The 21,336-nt window shown below is 33.1% G+C and overlaps 1 protein-coding gene and 1 non-coding gene across 4 annotated transcripts; both read left to right on the top strand.

Moving 5' to 3' along the window:
- The first annotated feature begins 1,214 nt into the window (after positions 1 to 1,214).
- Positions 1,215 to 20,092, top strand: LOC106711426 (tenascin). 3 transcript variants are annotated; one of them, XM_045686325.1, is made up of 8 exons: positions 1,215 to 1,372; positions 12,610 to 12,718; positions 16,000 to 16,134; positions 18,110 to 18,247; positions 18,424 to 18,553; positions 18,707 to 18,843; positions 19,034 to 19,230; positions 19,876 to 20,092. In XM_045686325.1, exons 2-8 carry the CDS (start codon positions 12,652 to 12,654, stop codon positions 20,038 to 20,040), a joined length of 969 nt encoding a protein of 322 aa, XP_045542281.1. In that variant the 5' UTR covers positions 1,215 to 1,372; positions 12,610 to 12,651; the 3' UTR covers positions 20,041 to 20,092. The 3 variants fall into 3 exon arrangements, with proteins under 3 accessions (XP_045542281.1, XP_045542282.1, XP_045542283.1); XM_045686326.1 differs by lacking the exon at positions 1,215 to 1,372 and adding an exon at positions 6,334 to 6,449; XM_045686327.1 differs by lacking the exon at positions 1,215 to 1,372 and adding an exon at positions 8,310 to 8,442.
- On the top strand, positions 4,058 to 4,130 carry Trnar-ucu. Its single transcript has one exon. It is a non-coding gene; the product is annotated as a tRNA-Arg (tRNA).
- Positions 20,093 to 21,336: the final 1,244 nt, after the last annotated feature.

The raw sequence follows: 21,336 nt of genomic DNA, 5'->3' as shown, positions 1-21,336 counted from the left end.
TGTTCTGGAGATACAACAACAGAATAGAACAAACATCCAAACATTCGCATTTATAATATCAATAAGATTTCAAATGGAATTTTTAACCACATACATATTGTATAATTGTATTGGAAGTAGGAACTGACATTAAAACTTTTAAGGCTTTGTAACAACGCTATGGTTAAACTAAATAACTTAAGGTTTATATATAACCTTGGATAAATTAACTTATTTATGTGAAACCCTATGACAACACTATCTCAACAGTATATAGACCGCTTTATTAAGTTATTTACTTTGTTATTAGAATCATAGTTACGCAAGACACTTAAAAGGCTTTGTATTTAATAGCAAAGATGTACCGTAAGAATGTTTTTATGTGCGTGTAATATAAAAAGTTCCTTTGTGTTTAAAAAGATCCTAAGCAACTGGGGGCTTAGCACGAAAATTTGCGAGAAAGTGCTCGTAGAGTCATGGATAAATTTGAGGATTGTACAGCGCATGGGGTAAAGTACAGCAACAAGTCTATTTAATTTATTGAATTATGTCAATGAAGTTATGAATACTTTCTCGCTTTTCGTGCTAGGCCCCCTAAACTGTTGACCAGTAAGGTGTCATTCTGCCCCGGAGTGACATAAGGTCTTCAGTCAGTCGGATTTATTGTTTTTTTTTTTATAAATTAGTAGTACTTTCATTACAAAGATCCAGCGTCAAAATGTGAAGTCGCTTACTACAAAAGTAAGTGGCAACTTCGTGAACTTTATTGGTTAATATAATCCTAATAAGTAATAATATATACCTACACAATAAAGTGAGTATAACACAACCTAGACCTTTTCAGTCAGGGGTTCGGTCCAGATAATTGTGCCATACTTCGTGATAAGTCACAGTAACAGCCTTTGTTGGTCGAATTAAAAACTTTATCAGTTACAGCTCTATTATAATTCAAACAACCAGCAATCGAATCTAGTAGAGCACTTGTAAACTTCTGACAACATAAATTATTTTTATTTTTAATGACAGGTTTACAAAATTCGACATGCACTTGCTGCATAACTTTAATATATTAAAAAGTTTTCACTTTAATATAAAAAAACGAGTAATTCGAAAATACTCTGAAAGTTTTAATTGCGTTCTTATTAAATTAAAATGTAGTCTAGACGAAATCGCGTAAAAAATTTAACGTAAGATGAATGCGCAATGGCGCGAAATCTGGCAGTTGGTCTGTGAACGTCGCGCTGTACGCATGCGTCGCTTGACAGCTGCTATCGCGCGTTGTTATGGTGATGTGACATCAAAATATAGATTAAAAAACATTACGGTTTTTTTACCCTGTTAATAAATTACCGAAATTGTGCTTTGTATTTGCGTAGGCGTAAATTATATTATGGTAAGTGTTTGTTTTTATTCATAGATGCATGATAAAACAATAGTGATTATAGAGCGTGTTATGATAGACGATGTTTTGTTGACAATTTGTTTATTTCGCATGACGAATTTTATTATAAATATACGTTGTTCTTACATTGTTTATTACAAGCTAATGACCTGTGGATTTTGTCGTGGTTTTTATTTCGATGCCTGGACATAAAAACTGTTTTGTACTGTTTGAGTCTGTATAGTCAAAATAAATGATATCTTCGTCAACTTTAACTAAACTATGTTGGACAATTACTTTACAGGTTGTTGTTAACGCAAACTTCTAACTACAGCTTATAAAACGTTCCGTTTTCCCTAAGTCATCCCTTGATATTCGTGATTTCTAAATTCATACATTACATCCTATGGCAATTATTTGATACGTATATACGTACGTACGTATATACGATAAGGCCGGCAACGCATTTGCGATTCCTCTGGTATTGCAGATGTCCATGGGCGTCGATGAACACCTTGGTGTTCCCGCTGCTCGTTTGCCCCCTTCTCTTATAAAAAAAAAAAAACGTAGTCTATAATTAAACGAACCCTTTCGATTAACACGTAGTAAGGTCGTGGCCCAATTTCTGTAATATTATTAGAGTCCCTGTTAATTGTTTATACACCTCACGCAACAAATTTTACAGCACTCGTGTTAAGTTCTTGGTTAATTGATTGATAGCGTCTCAAAGTACTTTGTAATCAAGGTTTGTTGGTAATTCTACTATTCCTTAGTATGTTATAACTAATTGTTCTTCAATAAAAGTGGTCCAAATAACTGTCCTTGATACCAAAGGAGGTTATAATTTATTTCTACCTATATTATTGTAAGAATATTCATTTCTGTAATTTATTGTTTATATTGACAACAAGTATGACAGATGTGTGTGACAGATTAAAAAACGTATTAAAAAATTATATTTTTAATTTTTGTAATTCAAGACGTGATCTAGATATAATTCAAGGTATTCGCATTGGATAAAAACTGCAGTTTTAATTAACTTCATTCGTAATGACAATTCACTTCTTGTTAAACGACTGGTTACCTTAAACTTATTTTTTTTATTGTTAATGGAATAAGGATAAAATGTCATTACTCATTAGTCTTTTGAAGAATGGTAAAAAAAAAAAAAAGAGAATGGCGGATTTTAATTTAACGTAAGTTTCCATTGCCAAAATACTTGCGTCAAATTTAAATTACCATCAAATATAATTAAATTATTTATTATTCGAAGTCTACCTGTGAAGTTCAGGATTCTAAAAATGTTAACAAGATCTAGTAAAACAAGAGTAAATGAGGTAAAATGAACTAATAAAATCCACAACTTATGGATATGCGAAGAAGTCTTATGAAGTCTCTTTTCTGATGAATATAATAATGCCTATCCGCATGTCCCGGTTGTTTAAAATGTAACTGTCATTAATATTTTCAACCACGTCGTTACTTAAATAATTGAATACTGCTAGTGTTTATGAGCTGACAAAGCTATAAGGATAAAGTAATAAAATAAATTTAAAATAAGACAGTAAAATAGTAGACTGACTAAAAATAAAACAATAATGTCCAACCATTTACTGGCTTTACGGGCTTTACTTGTTTATTTTTTATTGACATAGTAAGATTATTTTTTCTTTTGTTTATTATTTCGATAACCGATGTGTACCGTTTACAAAAAAGGTATCGGTGCAATTTGTCAATAATTTTTGTTACGGTTTCGACACATCACTATTTTGTCTTAGTTTGGCAGAATCTTGTGTAGTTTTTTCAAACTGGTAGTTTAATGGTGTGTTTCTTTTTTACTTTATTTGTAGTTGTTACAAAATATTTGTAATTTTAAAAGGAAGTATCCTTTAAGATTTTAAACAAATTATTTAATGCAATGGTATTTTAAATACACCTAAATATTTCTACTAAACTTACATATTAGGTTGAAAATGTGCGTTCCATCTTCAAGTGCTAAATTTTAATTATATTAAAGTTTTCTGTGCCAATTTAAATAACTAGTTTAGTAAATGCGTCGTATTCGTCTCGCCTTGGGAGCTGCAAAGCAATGAACTTGAGCATTACAAATTCGAGACCTCTTCCTCGTAACTTCGGAACTGGTTTGCGGAACGTTTTGCTGTGTCTAGCCATCGCCATGGGAAATATGACGAACAAAACTTATACTTTCGTTCGAGTGCCACGCAACATTGTTATATAGTGCATTGCGTTCGGAAATAACTTTCTGGTGCGTTTCCATTGTTGGAATTCCGTCAAAACAAGTAATTATCCCTTTCCTAATATTCCTGCGGCCATAGATAATGATATAACATTTTTATGTACTTCTTTTCAAATTGACAGCTTATCAATCGACTTGCTCCATAGATTATGTAACGATGGAAAGAGGTGAATCAAAATTTTTAGTCATTGTGTATTCATTTTGTATTTTAAAGTAAAATAAAATTGCTATAAAATACGTGTCTGCTACCACCATGTACCTCTACATAACCAAGTTTGAACAAAGGAATATAATCACTACTACATTAGCATTACAATACCTTTTCAAATAAAACATAATGTTTCAATGTGTGTTCTATGACGTCATCGTATCGAATGTATTACTCATTGCGTGTGGAATTTAAATAGCACATGTAACGCAATTTCACACACACTGCTGTCGTCCCTGTGGCGCAGAGGATAGCGCGTTGGACTTCTAATCCAAAGGTCGTGGGTTCGATCCCCACCAGGGATGCAGGGGATTTCTCCTTTTTTAAAATCCTTAAGTACGATTAGGCAGATTAAAAAAATATTTTACCGAAATTGTAGGAAATGTAAAATTATAATTGTGTAATTTAAAAAATTGTTTGCTTTGTTTTTTTTTTTTTTTACATCTTTGCACATATACGTTTTCGTTTTTTTATTCAGAAAAAAAAAAAACAATTTATAAGTAAGATAAATAACAAAAATAGTATGTCAATTTCAATTTAAAATATTTACTTATAAAAAAAATTATTTTCCTTATCAATAAAATTGCCAAAAAACTTATTCTGCAAGTAACTTTCGCAGACACAAATTCTTGCCACTGTTATCGATGATATCTGGTTTGTCAACTTCCACTATCATCTTTATGTTGAACTAGAGTTACCATTAACTCGTTTATTTTACGGATTTGATGTATGTCATTAAATTAATTAAAAAACCAAGAGGATCTTCGAAAACTTTTTTTTGCAGTTCTCTTATGAAATTTTGCAATTTGTCTTAGTGTGACAAAGCATCGAGTATTTGCTAGTTTAATATGAAAATCTATTTGTTTGTCCAACAAAATTATGGTCACCCGATTGCAGTGTTACCGGTCAGTCGGTCAATAAGTACATCAATCGTTCGTCGAGGTGATGAAAGTGTCTTAATACTGGTTCTGCGTTTTGTTATTTACACACGATTATAAGAGATTCTTCTATTTTTGTAAACTACCATATAACAATTTGTTTTGGTACGCGTACCGGTTTTAAGATAACCTAATTAAATTCTTTAACTCAAATAGCTAAGCTTGTTTTATAAGCACTTTAAACTATAACTAATACAGATCAGAGAGTCTAGCACGTATATTTGTCACAAACACCATCGTATCGCGATCGACCAAATTTGTCCAACGTATCTGGCGTAAAGCACAACAAAAATCTCATACTAATTTCGACATAAATGACGATGGCGATACGAAGGCGATTATCGCAAGTATTCGTACTAGGCCCACAGGTCGTCTTCATTAACCTTCGTATTTACATCGCATGTTCGCTTATCTGAGTTACGTAAATTGGCAGGAAAAACGATATGACACTGACGTTTACTGTTTTTGTTGCACGGTACAGTTTTAAACCTTATTAAAGTCCTTATTTCCCTTTTAGTATGCGTTAATAATTTCTTTCGATTTCATTTGCAGACATCTTTTAACCATCTAATGTCATAAACATTTACTTAAGTCTGTATTCTCGAAAACAACTGAGTTTAAGTAGCCTAACTGTCAAACCTTGTACTCCGCCATCTTGCTTCCTTGTGGCTTGATAGCAATGTAGTTAAACCCCTTGAGGCTATCCGAACAGGATGCGAGTGTGCGACCTTGTATGAATGTTCTAGAAACCGATGGTACTGCGACACAGTGCGTGATCCACTTTCCAATAAAGTCGTGAATATGTCGCACCGAGTAAGATCGCATTGTTCAGTGTTGCTGTACTTATATTTAATACCAATCCAAAGCAGAATTATTTATGCAATGGCATAAACAGCAAGCTGCGATTTAATTGGTTACAAAATAAATTACTGTGACAAAATCTTCAAAAGCTAGTACTTGAGTGTATTAAATAGTATGTCGGTGAAATTATTCTAATTTTAAGTATAGCTATAACCCGCGACTCCGTTCGCACACAATAAAAAAAAATAAGTAGCCTATGTGCTCTACCAGTCTTTGTTCTACATCTGTTCCAAACTTCATTAAGATCTGTAGAGCCGTTCTGGAGATACCTTCTAACAAACATCCATCCATTCATCCATACATCTAAACTTTTGCATTTATAATATTAGTAAGATAGATTAATTAAAATTTATTTATCTTATAATTTTAACTCTACTTACACTACATCACTAGCCATGGGTTTTTGATACCAAAATCTCTCTATAAAATAATATATCGTCATCCCGGTCACTATTTTTACAAAATAGACATAAACAATAAGTTTTAAACGGATATTTTGGTCTCAGAAATCTACGGCACGAATAGATTTTTGTTTGTACAAATCAAATTTTAATCGTTGTATCAACAAATTGTTCAAGAGGGTATCGTACAATAAAATATCATTACAATGATTAATCAATGATTCGGAAACTATTTACGTTATCATTTTAATGATAATACAATCAGTTATCAACCACACATCGACAGTGTTTGAAGACGTGCTAGTGTGTAAACAAAATACAAACCTTCAAGCATTATGTGTTTTACACCTGTGAATGTGTTTTAAATGTGTGTAATTACTTTTATTGTGTGATTTGACTGGAAATTTGTGTTTATTTTTAAAAGGTAATGATTTATTTCTTTGTGTTCAGTGGTGTCCTTTTGTGTTAAACAAAAGAGGACATAGTATGAAATGTTATTTCGCTTAATCGTTTCAAAGACCTCATGAGAGATGTAACTATTTTTCGACTGTTAGCTAGATTTCAAGAGACATCTCTAGCCTAAGTAAGTACACATTTAAGGACGAAATCAACAGATTGTTGTAAGCACAGTAATTCTACATATAGAGACATTTTTAGTTATAATTGTGAGTCATTCATTCATCAGTCATTTTACTGCATAATGTTGCGTCACTGACCACACACAGGGTGCGAATGCAGTCAACAACATTTTTATGCGCACTTTATGCGCGTGCTCTCCTTACATTGAGTGAGGTCGAATTACTTTCGACATACCGTTATCGAATTTTATATTATACTAGCTTTTGTACTTGACTCCGTCCGCGCGGAATAAAAAATAGAAAACGGGGTAAAAATTATCCTATGTCCGTTTCCTGGTTCTAAGCTACCTGCCCACCAATTTTCAGTCAAATCGATTCAGCCGTTCTTGAGTTATAAATAGTCTAACTAACACGACTTTCTTTTATATATATAGATAACCAAATAGACCTAATTTTTTATCACTAATAATAATATATTACAATGACTAATCGTAGGTTTCTGAGACCAAAATCTCTGTATTAAACATATCGTAATTCTCTTACAAAACAGAGATGACAAGATGTTTTAAACGAGGTTTTTGGTCTCAGAGATACGTCCTTCTATAACCTATTTGTATTCCTGTAATCGATGTATGATTAACCGATACTCGTCAACGGTATATAAAGTGGCTACAAATTGTCCTACAAGGTAAGACCTGTCTAGAACACCATTTTATTTATTCAGTGTCGTACTGCGATGCAAACCTTAATCTATGTTTTTTACATTTAAACCTTCAAAACTGTTTTAGGGTATTTGATTCGTTATTGGCCTCCTGTGGTATAAAAAGTTTTGTTTTAATTTTATGCAACATCCTACCAAATCTTCTTAGGGTTGTTTACCAAGCTTCTTGGGATGTTTTTCTAATGAGGGTTATCGTGTCATACTTTTTGATTATTAGAACCTGAAATCTTGTAAGCTTTCAAGGTATCCTAGGCGCCCTTAAACTGCACCTTTAGAGTCAATTTTTTTTCGCAGTTTAGGGTTCAATTACTAGCGACCATGAGCTAAACTAGGCTTCCATTACGCGAACGCTTGAAAGTAGTCCTTTTTCAAATCTAGTCAATGTCTCCTTACGGTGTTACTTCGCTATACAAGTTTTTCTTCATTTTCCTTACGAGACATGCGGTATGTTATATTTTAAAACAGCTACTATTATGTAACGTGTTGACTCAGTGACTTTGGTAATGTTTGCGGCGACCTTGACGGCTGCCATGTTTGTTGTCCTATTGTGTTAACTCGTGCGAATTATTTATGTATTAGTTAGTTTGTTCCGTGTAACAGTGTATTTAGGGTGTGGAAGTTAGTAAACTGTTGAATATTATAACAGTCAAGTGTTTCTTGTCGTGTATCTCTGATACTGACTGTGTCTTTCGCCTGCTGAAACATTGACGTAAAACATACTGATTTGTCATATTTTACGACGGAGTAAGAGTGATAACAATGATATAATTAACTAAAACAAATTTTGATTTTGTAGTACTGTGTTTCGGTTAAGGCAGCAGCCGCCGTGTCAATTCGGTAAACTCCTGAGTTAAAGGCCCATACCTGAGGATGTCATCTCTTTCACTTTGATCCGAATTCTTTAGGTTTGCGTACAACAAGGCTACGCTTTCGACATTGACATGTCTTCGGAGACAAAGTGAAACAAGATGTTTTTTTCATTTATTTTCATCGTCAGTTAAAGAATCCAGGGTTGTCACGAGAAGTCATTTTTAGTGTAAGTTGGCAGCCCTATCGCAGAGTGCATGGATAATTTCAAGCGGCGGCTCTCACGCGAACACAGCATCACAGCGGAAGCGGTAATTTTAGAAAGTTTTTTTCGTAAAAATTCAGAGAAACTACGCAAATCAGCGAAGATAATCTTTCAAGCCGTGAAATAGGCAAGAATTTTGACGTTAGATTGCAACTGTTCGAGTACAGTTTATTTCTTTTTTACTTATATAGATGGTATTTAACCAAGAAGTATTTAAATTTAAGCAAATAACCTCCTTACTGTTACATTATATCAATAGTGTCTACAGTTTTGCCAACACAATGGAATGCAATAAATAACTATGACCTTTATTTTCGCAGAAAAAATTATACGTAACTAGTAAATAACTGGTTTAATCTCATATACCTATATAATGAACAATTAAAATTTGTATAGGCTAAATGTCACACGAAATTCATTGGAAATCTATCATCATCAGCTCACTGTACGTCCCCACCGAGGGGCTCGGAGCCTACCCCAAGTTAGGGGTGACTAGGCCATAGTCAACCACGCTGGCCAAGTGCGGGTTGGTTGACTTCACACATATCCTTGAATTTCTTCTCAGATATGTGCAGGTTGCATCTCGATGTTTTCCTTCACCGTAAGAACGTCGGATAAATGTACATATGTAAATCGAAAATCGAAAAACACATTGGTACATGGCGGGATTCGAACCCAGGACCTGCAGATTGCAAGTCAAGTGCTTAACCCCTGAGCACAACACAACACATAGTACAACAAAAATCTCGAATTATTAAAATAACAGAGCAGACATCTAACTTCCTCTATCTTTACAAATACATATTTCTTTGTTGTGGATATTATCTGTTGTAGAGGGCGTATAAAATTGCAAAAACGACATGCGTGTCACTTTCCTCCGTTAAAACATTTTTTATTTATTATCACTATTGAATACTTAATCTAGATTTATATGTAACTTGTTGGCAATACCTTCATACCTGTTATCCAATACGCTGTAAGCTGAGACCGGGAAAAGTTCACGCAACGCATCGGTGTTGCATGAAGTTTTCTCAATATATATGCTATTGCAATTCTTTGCATAAAGTCGGTTTAATGAACTGTGTCACATATGTATCTGTTTATAGTTTAACTATCTAATATATGATGTAACATATATCAAACAGTGAGGTTCCACTGCCCAAAGATATGTCTGGAAAATTGTTGTTGCAAATTTTTGTATTCTGTCACTCTACAAAACGTCCTTAACATATTAAACGCTTTTTACAAATTTACAAATATTATTAATTATTTTCAAACATCAAGGCATAGGCTATAAAAACTAAGTACGTGTAGAGATAGATCAATTGCAAATGTGATGTAGAGGAACAAAGAAAGCTCTATGGTCGAATCGTTTGTATCCCATTTGTTGAGTAGAAGCGGGAGTTCTCATACAGCACGTTACGCCGCCTAACTACCCACAATGGAGGATTGTTTTATGTGAATCCAATTGTTTGTCACATTATAGGGTTGTCAATAATTTTAGGTATTAAAATTTTATGATCTACAATCGATTGTTTTCAATTTCAATAGGATGTAAGAAGATTTTTATTACTGATTAAACTTCAAATTTCAGTACTTTACAAATAGAGAAATTTTTTACACGCATCAATTAAAAACGTGATTAAAAAAATGCATTTACAAGTATTAATGATTTATTGTGTAAGAGATATTATCATTTAACAGATTGTATGTACGTGTGAATTCAGCTGATGCCTTGGAATGAAAACATAAAGAGATCGATGTGTTTCCGTAATACAATTTAAATTCTATATTGATTGTTGTAAGGATATTTATTTTGCAAATGATTTTTGACAACCCTAAGCAAAGAAGGTTATGTTCGGCCAGCGAAGTGTGGCATACGAACTGACCGCGCGAAATACGACACACGCTTGCTGATTGCTGAATCCTTCGCAACCTATATTTTTACAAACATTCAGTGTAGGAATACTTAAAAAATAATCTGTCACACTGCCACAAGCACACTTGAAATAGAGTTCAAGAACAACGAAATCATCTTTATTTTTTCTGACCATTTTAATTGAACTTAAATGTAAGTTATAGTACACAGTGCGAACATAGGATTTGAACTCAAAACCTTATTATTGATAGTTCATTACCTTAACCATTACACTATTGACGTTTCAATTCTTTGATTTACTCTATTCATTTTAAAGAATAACTTTGATAGATGATAAGAAATGAAATGTACATCAGATACTGCCGGTGCCCTTTGAGTAGAGCGTGATGATGCTCCGAGGCCGCTATCGTCGGTCACGATCCTACGCGAGATAATTCGTTATTCGTTCCGTTTGATGACGCAGGTACAATCGCGTACTAAAATGTTTAACATTAAAAAAACGTTATTTAAAACACTCGCCGAGAGCAATTGTTTTGGTCCGAATCTTTTGGCTGCGGGGAATTTGTCATAATTTGCTAGTTAATCTGAGATTCTACAGTAACAGCTAGAGAAAAGATCGAGTTTGTAATAACAGTTATAACCCTTGCTTAAGTCTTTTATTTCGGTTTATTTGAGCCTGAAGCGACACTTTTAATACCTCACTGTCTAATAATAAGTATCGGCTATAAAATAATACATAATTATAATGTAGGCGACTGTACTAAATTGCGTAAGTCGGCCGTAACAAACGCCTCCCAAGTTTAATAAATCAATTTAATTGTTGAATAGATATAATTTTCGCCATCTTATTTTTACTACATCGAAATGTTATTCAACAGCCTTTATACGAGATTAGTTGCTTTACCGGTGTTTAGGTGTTTGAGAGAGTAATTTTTCTACTGTCTTCAATTTGTTTTATCAACCAAAGAATGTAGAGATTTTGCTTATCATTATCCATCAATAACAAATTATAACAACAAGTTAGTGATGCTTATCAGCTTTAATTTGGAAAATTATAGGAAGATGAATAAAATAAAGACAGAAAAAGAATGGAATACGTAATTTAGTTATGAAAATAAATACAGAAGTACACCCAAATAAAACTATTTAACTCGGACCATCAAGTAACAGGTCTAGTTATTGACCTACAATTAATTTTATATTATTTTAATAATATTCCAAGTAATAAAATATTCCGTTATAAAAAATACAATCCATTCTATTCTTAATTCCGTTAATATATCAAAGCAATGTTATTTAGATGACTATCATTTTTCTCACGATCCGCGTTACCATTGTGACGTTGTAAGCCAGAGATTGGGCAAATGTATTATAACTGAGGAATGACCTCCAAATAATAATGGACGTTGATAGTATTATTATTATTGACATCTCAAGATTATAGACTGAGTTATTGTTTATGTAGTTATTATAGAACTTAACAACTTAATTTACAATAAAATAATGTAAATTACGAATGTAACGTGGTCGATCTTTTTAGGCGGAACATGACGTGTCATAAATTCTTAGTATGATAGAAAAGAAATCAGACGAAGTCTTTGTCACCGAGGGAAGCTAATTATAAAATATTTTTAAAAGAGCAAGCAAGTATTTTTGAGTATGTCTAATTTAACGAAAAACTATCTTTACTTTGTGGTTAGTCAGGATTAAAATTGGGAGGCGTAAAACAAATGTCTGTCAAACATTCCAATACAAGATTTTGGTGGCGACGGAACAGTGGTCTCCGTGTGAACCGAAACTAAACTCATTAGAGCATAACGTTAACGCTCATGTAAATTCCTTTTTGGTAACGACTGTACCTTTTGTTTTACTTAAGACCGTAATGAATACCTTTTTTTTATTCTCATTTTACGATCAACTTCACTGGCCAGTATTGTAAAGTTTTAATTGAATTTTCATTTCGAGCGTTGTCAAATTACCAACCTAACATTTGCTCTGCTTCCGTAGTTGATTTAATATGTATTTAAACGACGAATAGATTTGTTTTTATGTCGCTGCATAATTTAAGTTATCACAAATCTGTTACATTGTTGTGTTTTTTTTGGAAATTTTTCTGACTGGAGACAAATCTATCAAAGACATTTAGTATATAATTTTGTAATTACAATAGTATTAAAGATGTCACGCACTAGCGACATCCCCACCACAGGCTCCCATCTCGTGACTCCAAAGTATTTTTCCTATCAGTGTTAATTAATCATTGTAAGATAATTTATCTTATCTCTCATCACAGTTTGTTGAGAGGTTTTCTTTAATTCATCTCGTGTGTTGTAGACGTGAGGTGCGCTGTGCTGTGCTGTGGACTGTGACGTCATCATGGCAGGGTGGGGGTTGTGGATATTCGCCCTGTTCGGGCTCGCTCTAGCGCAGGGTCCAGAGAAAAGTAAGTTTTTGATATTCATTAATGTATGTTCCTTTCTGCAGGATGCATAATCTTTGACACTAATTTGACAGTTGAGAATTTCAAAAACTGAGTGTTATAATTTGGGAAAATGTTCTCCAACAAAAAGCATAATCATTAAAATTATTAATAACAACATTGTAATGTTTGATGTGAACATGATTTATCTACTTATTTTATAATTTTATAAAGAAAATGATGTTTAATTTTCACATGGCAACACCATTTTCATAGACAATGTAAACGTATTTTTAGCACGAAAACCAATGCAATCAGATATATGCCATTACGTAACAGAACATAGTAGATTTCTTCATTACCTAGATGTTATTTGTTCAGAATATAATAGGATGTTCTAAAGATCAGTAGAAACTACCGTCTACTATATATTATTATTTTAAATATGTTAAACTCTTAAATACTGTCTTGTTTAATGGCGGTAAACTGGCAGTACTGTGACAAAGAATAGTTGAAGTCAGAAACTATAAAATTTTGATATATTGTTTTGGCTTCTTACCATAAATTACCATTTAAAGTAGTGACTTTAAAAATAGCTTAATAACCACCGTCCTTAGTACTTACTGTTTGTTCGTAACTATATTTACGACATTTGACGCAACTCACACGACCTGCCTTTTTACTAACTGGGTCAAACAACGACTGCACGATTACCTTATCAGAACCGAATATGGGACATACACCTTATAGTAACTCATGTGAATAAAACACATACTTAAATATGTATAATACACTGCGACACTAAGTATAGTTTTAACTGCCACTAGTTAAGTGACCACAAAATGAATGCTTTATTTCGCTGTTAGTACTTCATTTTAACGGTTTTATTACAAACTAAAAAATGTTTCAAACAATGGAAATCTCTTACTTTCAATTCAACGTTTTGTAAGTACTTTAAACAAGGAATACTTCTTATTATTACAATAATGTCATATCAATTTACTAACACTGGCTGTTAAATGAACTCTGTGTTGCGTCAATAATAAAAAAATCGAAATTACACCCCCATAGGGAACATCTGTATACCATAGATTTATTTCTCATTGTAAAATTTTGATCAATGATCTGTGACGTTAAGGGCAACGTTTTCTTGATTAACCATAGCAGCTAAGCCACAGAATCATAACGGTAACCTAAAATAATAGGAGATTGAGATGTAACGGTGGAGGAGAAACAAAAATGTTTAGTATAATTTCTACTATAACTTGAAATAACATAAGTAAATGACAGGACTGGAAGGTTAAAGTGTGTTAACGAACTGCCACACTCAGTCGATGAAATAATCACTAAGGGAGCCCCTTAGTGTATGTTTTCTTTTACTAAAAACTTAAAAAGTTGTTTAGTATTCAGTGTTCTGAGTGCGACATTGAGTGGGTGTTACAACCGTCACTTTAATTTAAATATTTTTAATGAAAGATCGAAAACACCCAATTTCTGAATAAATTAGGTCGCCATAGTTTCACCTGCTTTATTATAATCGAATCGATTTGACCCTATCGATTCCATCAACGAGCCGATACATCGATTCTTTACACTCGGACAATAGGGCACAAAACTGGGCCGAACACCTTTATAACACGGAAATTAAGAACAATGATTTATCGAAAACGTTAAAATGATTTCGAATTGTTAAAGTTTAAAATGCATGTGTATTTTTTTTACTATCAATATGATTTTTTTTAATCTTACTAATATTACAAATGCGGATGTCATGGTGCTCAAGGGATCTTGATGAAATTTGGCACAGATGTAGAACATAATCTGGAAGAACATATAGGCTACTTATTACGTTTTTATAAATTCCGCGCGGACGGTATCGCGGGCGCCAACTATTATTGGATATAAATAATTATTATAATGTAATTATCGAATAACTGATTGTAAACCCGTTTAAACGCTAATTAAACTAATTAATGTAATTTCACAGGCAGCCGTTTAAAATCGATTTAATAATTTATTCCACTGCTTAGAAACTTGAGTTAATATATATTTTTGTCTTTATTTTGTGTAAGAGAATGACAAGGATAACAATATGTTGTAATAAAATAGTCACGACATTAAAATTCTAAGTTAAAAAATTGTTCTTATGTACAGAAGGTAAAATTAATAACAGCCTTGAACGTGATTGATACAAGAAAGAACCTTAAGGTATGCTTTGTCAACAACTAGTATAAACAGTTGTATACCTCACTTCTACTGATAAACATTATCTTGCTTAAATCAAACATGTACTGGAATTAGATTTATCATGATTGCGGTAGTTACACGTCTGATTAACTACCGCATCTGTGTAAAATGGATTAATGAATTAAAAGTCAATCAGATAAGTAAATAGTTACCGGAGGACTAATCATAGTCGTCTTTCTCTTCCCACCTTATTCTTATAAGGAAATGTTGGGAAGGGGATTTGGCAGAAGGGAAAATATACTCATTCTGTGTGTCCCCTTCTCTGTCGATATAAGGTAGCGGTAGCTTAGCTATTTCGGCGAATTCAGGCGGCCGCTTGTTCGATTGTCACCTTATAAAATAAAAATAAAATAAGTGAGAACTAGTCCTCTGAAAAATGTAATTATTTTCACATGATATACATCAAACAGCAAATAACACGCAACGTTGAAAACTAGAAATTTGACTTAAATCTGCTGTAAATGGAAATTTTTCGTCCTGATCCCATTTGTATCGTAGATTCACTACGTTTTGTATTTGACTGACATGTCGTAAATCGATTATGTTACGGAACGAAATATTCACATACTTCAGCATGTTGTTAGCGACAGAATAAACAATACATGTAATACTTCTCTGCTTACATCATCTGCCATTGTTATGTTAGATAATTTCGCGGCCCATCCGTCTGTCTGTTCACAACAATTATATGTTGACGTCCTCACACTTAGTTAATAATTTTAATAGTTGTCTATTCTTAATAATTTTCTGTTACGTTAAAAACGAATTTTTTAGTCTATGTAAGAATAGAGTGCCTCTTAAAATTATTTATTCGCGACAGTTTATCAGTTTATCATTTTATAAACACACAAATTCTGTTTCCATTTACTAACTTTATGGTTCTCAGGAAGCAAGATAAGGCATATTTGCTTGTAATTGTTATTACACAAAACTAAAGTCATCATAACCATCATTAAGTTATTAAAATTGCTACTTCACGATCTGAATGACTAGATGGCGCTGTCATTAAAAATTAGTTTTTTAATTACTCCATAAATTATACTGTTGTTATATTGCAGGGCGCACAGGCAACGTTTGCCATGCGGACATGGACTGTCCGGACAACGCGTTCTGTCGGCAGAGCAGCTACTGCGTCTGCAAGGATGGATTCGTATACGCAGCTGTCAACAGCACTCATAAGGGCTGCCTGAAGGGTAACTTTTACTTTTTAGCCGACTTCAAAAAGAAGGAGGTTATCAATTCGACTGTATTTTTTTTTTTTTTATGTGTGTTACCGCGAAACTCGGCCCCTGGTGGTCCGATTTTGATAAAAATTATTTTAATCGAAAGGAAGTGCTTGCAGGTGGGTCCCATTTTTTTGTTTTTTTTTTTAAATAACTAGAAGACTAGTAGATTTTGAATATAGCTTCAAAATTTGTTGCGGAAATTAGGGACATTTTTGCTTTCAGCGCTTACGTAGGCTAAACTATAGGACCTACATAAAAATGATGTATGGCGAATTGTAGCTCTTTAAATGTGCTAAATAAAAGTCCGCGATAGCATATATCTATCTTTTATAGTTTTCTCACAATAACCATTTTTTTCTTTAGAAACATTAATTAAATTCATGCCCTATTTCTGACGCTATTATTCAAGTTCAGTATTAACCCTTATGTAAATAAATATGTTCATTATCAAAAGAATTTAAAGTAGATTATATTTGCAATTGAAACTATATCATTCTGTCTAATAGTTTAGGAGATATCGTAAGAATAAAATTACGCGGAAACGAAAAATGCTACATCGCGTTACAATGAATAGCACAAATTTGCTTTCTGGGCTTACGTAGGTCAAACTATATGACCTACATTAAAATGATGTATCGAGTAATTATAGATCCTTAAATTTGCTAAATAAAAGTCTCAGGTGGCATATATCTATCATCTATGGATGTCTCACAAAAACCATGTTATTATGAACAAACTTCGATTAAATTACACACGAAAAACAGCGTCGTAAGCTTACGGCGCTATTATATTATATTCGATATGAATCCTTATCCAAATAAATATGTTTGATGGCTAGAGTATTAAATGCAGATTACATTAGCCTTTAAACTATGTAATTCTGATCAATAGTTTGGAAGATATTAAATTATTAAAAACTACGCGCATTCGAAAAATGCTACTGCGGCGCGCGGCTGGACAAAATTAAAGGCACGCTACGATGTATTAGGTATAATTATTTCATTGTTTAAAGGATAAGTGGTTATCTGGTGTTTTAAATTAGTTTTTGAATTGAAGTACACACATATTAAATAGGAAAGTCCTTTTCTTTATTTGTCTTATTTATGTCCTTATACGTATTAAGGAAATTTGTAATTAAACTTCAAATTCACTAAAAATTGAGAAATAAAACAAACATTTTAAGAAAAAAAAATAGCCGACTTCAAAACAAAAAAAACTATCTCAAACAAAATGCGCTCAAAAGTAACTTAAAAAAAACAATTTCAAACAAAATGCACTCAAAATAACGTAAAAAAACAATTTCAAACAAAATGCACTCAAAAGTAACGTAAAAAAACAATTTCAAACAACATTCACTCAAAAGTAACATAAAAAAACAATTTCAAACAAAATGCATTCAAAAGTACCATAAAAAACAATCTCAAACAAAATACACTAAAAAGAAACAAAATAATGTCATGAAAACTTCTTTCTTTCTTTCTTCTCTCTTTCAAAAACCCTCTAAACTCTAAAGAAAGTTCTCTTCTTTCTTGTAACATGCCTATATTGTATAATTATTGTTATTTTGGAGTCGGTTTCGGCCTAAGTAGGGACATAAACGTAAGTATGTCTAATACAACTCAAATATAAAATGTCACCTATTTACTTCGGCCGACACCGACTGCGAAATAACAATAATTATACAATATAGACATGTTACAAGAAAGAAGAGAACTTTCTTTAGAGTTTAGAGGGTTTTTGAAAGAGAGAAGAAAGAAAGAAAGAAGTTTTCATGACATTATTTTGTTTCTTTTTAGTGTATTTTGTTTGAGATTGTTTTTTTGTTAAACACCTTCTGTAGTTGAAGCCAATCATATATCCATAACTGATTCGGTGATCAGCTTACCTTTTGCAGTATTCCAGGTCATATTTTTTAAGTTTTAGTTGAATATTGTTTTTACAGAGGCGCGTATGGGCGAAGAGTGCGTGCAGCACATTCAGTGCCACTCAACTATGGGCGTGCACTCCGAGTGCGCCGACAGCGTCTGCGCGTGCGCACCCAACGCGCATCTCGAAGACGACCGCTGCTATGAAACTGCAGGCAAGTTATGACACAAAGTAGTGTATCAATGCAGTGTTTGTAATGTTGAGAGATTGTTACTAAAAGAAAAGCTATTGTTTTCAAAAGAGTTAATTTTTAATTTATTGGCAACACAATGGTTATTCGTAAACAATGATTTGCATAATTTTCATATTAGAACCATTGTTCGTTTCCAGTGATCGGCGAGCGGTGCGTGGTAGATCAGAACTGCTTCCTGGGTGAACACGGCACCGAACGCCAGGCTTTCTGCGTGCGTGGATATTGCACGTGCCAGTTGCAGTACAGCCCCAGGGATAATGGCACAAGGTACGATTTCCTTCTTATGGTATTTGTAACACTTATCCAGTACACAGGGTACACACTTGACGCTTATGGAAAGCCTTAATTTCAGTTTTAAAACTCATCAAATCCAAGACTTTGACAATTTTTATGTATTGATTTGGTTTATACAATCTTTAGATGCGTACGCGACGCGACTCTAGGCGAGGAATGCGAGGACGAGCTGCAGTGCGCGGGAGTGGGGCTGCAGTGCCGGGGCACCTGTCGCTGCCGGGACAACTGGGTCGCACACCAGGAGACCAACTCCTGTGTAGAATGTGAGCTATTATAACATGAAACATTTTGTTTAGTACTAAACTAATAAGTAAAAACAAAAACAACATAAAGTTGAAACACACTTCTACAATGGTTCTCATTTCCCCATATACCTACTGTTCTGTTACTAACTACGTCGACGAGTCGGCAGATGGTATATCTTTTATGGTGGATCTTAATGTTTATTTGCAGCGGTTAAAGCACTGAACGATCCGTGCGTATACGACGTGCAGTGCGACGGTCTGTCTGGTGCGAAGGACGCGCCGTCGCCAGGCGCGGCGCTTTGCCTGGGCGGTGCGTGCACTTGCGCATACAGCGCGCACGCCGCCGGCACACCGCAACACTGCTGGCATCGCCGCCGCCCCGGACAGGAGTGCAGAAGGGATGAGGTACACACAAAAATTATGTTTCATTTTTGCATTAGGCTTTTAATTCCTATATTTATAGCAGACGCAAGTATCGCTGTCGCGCACGTTTGGACCATGAATGGAAAAATGATCTCAAATAATATTTAATCAAATAATAGAGAATCCTCTAAGACGTTTTAAAAAGGTTGAACGCAATTTGGTTTGAATTAAAAGAAATTACACTTTTTAGTCCAATTTTAATATCATCATAGTTATACAAAGGAAATAAACTTACAAATCTTATCTTAATCATCCAATATTTTGATTTATAAAATTCAGTTATGTAAAATTTTAAACACAAATTTCGTCCATGTAGAAATGTAATGTAAAAATTAGAAGTATTGAATACGATAAAGGAATCCCAAAGGTTTGGGGGAACAAAAGACTGAATAGAAAAACAAAAGAAATAGAGAAAAGAACCCATTACAATATCGATCAAAGAGTTAAGTATCTATAGTATTTAATTCAAGGAACATTAATATTAATTATATATTAAAATATTATTTTACTTCTTATAACTAATAATATTAACCTAAACTTCAAAATTCAATATAAACAATATCACAATAGTCATAAGAACTTTAAAATATAAAAATAAATATCACTTGTATTTCTACTTTTTACTAGGAATGTGTATCAGAAGAAGACGAGCCAGGATACTGTCTGTCAGGGCGATGCACTTGCAAGACTTGTTCCCCAGACGAGCGGGACTTCGGCAGCGGCGCGGCAACAATGAATCCGCCATACCTCGCAACAGCTGTTCTGTTCATAGCCGCCATTTTGAGACACTAGCACCGCTCGTTCTGCCAACAATGTTCACCAATGTTGAACTTATTATAGAAAAGTTATCTCCGCATATAAAATAAATTAATAACTACAATACATATGCATAATATTGTGAGAATGCAGATTTGGTATGAAGTCGTACTTGAAATATTAGCAAATCTATTAATTTAAAATGTTGCACTTTATTTAAGATAAAAAAAATTACTATGTATTTCTGTTACTAATGTACAGATTAAAAACATTTGACGTATTGACGAAACATGTTTCTTTGTTTTTATCTATTGCTATTAAGCAGATCAAATAATTGTTGTTTTACTGTAAGAAATAATTTTTAAAATAAATTAGTTATTTATAGAAAAATTGTTGCACAAATTAGTTAATAGGTTGTTGATTTATGTCTTTATTCTATTTGAATGTTTATAAACTAGGTTGTAAATAATTTTTAACATTGTTGATTATTGATACAAATTCCTATATATATATAAACCATTCCTTTCATTAAAAAAAAAACAGTATTTTTCGAGTGCAATTTAAAATTAAATATTTTCGGGAACACACGATACGAATGGGTAGTTTTTGTACCAAAGAATAAAATGATAGAATGTATGTAAATAAAGCATATTTATTTTAAAAATTTGTTTTATTTTTTAATCCTTACTTAATATTACAAATGCGAAAGTCGCACTTTTAGACCCAAACTACTGAGACGATTTACTTAAATGTAATTTGGTCCACAGATAGTCTAGAATCTGAGAGTACATAGGTTACTTTTTAATGCGAAAAAAGGTTTGGAAAGGGGGATGAAAACTTGTATGGAAATATCGTCATTTTTAGAGCTTGGAACTATTTTTTTTTATCTGTTAATTCGATATATATATATGATATTCAAAGTTAGTTCAAGTGTGTATAACAACAATAGGTAATAGGGGTTGAAAGTTTGTATGGTAATATGTAAGGGTTGTGTGAAGTTTCGTATTTGCCATTGTTTGGTTGTCTACCGAAAGTGCGAACTAACTACGGTGTAAAAAATATAACATACGAAGAAGTACAACTTTATAAGTCGTTACCTTCATCCATTAAAAATTTAAGTTCATGTAATCAATTTAAATCAAAGCTAGCTCAATACATTTTAGATTGTTGTAAAAAAGTAAATTGACAACTAGAACGGCGACCATATTGTATTATGTATAGTGTGCGATATTGTTCTCATGTAAGTGACTTTTTGTTGTCTTTTTGAGAATAAATTCTTTAAACCTAAACCTATTTTCGCATTCGAAAAGGTAATTTCCGCAAGGAACTTCT

Source organism: Papilio machaon, chromosome 3, assembly GCF_912999745.1.
Source record: "Papilio machaon chromosome 3, ilPapMach1.1, whole genome shotgun sequence".
Lineage (NCBI taxonomy): Eukaryota > Metazoa > Arthropoda > Insecta > Lepidoptera > Papilionidae > Papilio > Papilio machaon.
This window is presented reverse-complemented; position numbering and strand designations above follow the sequence as displayed.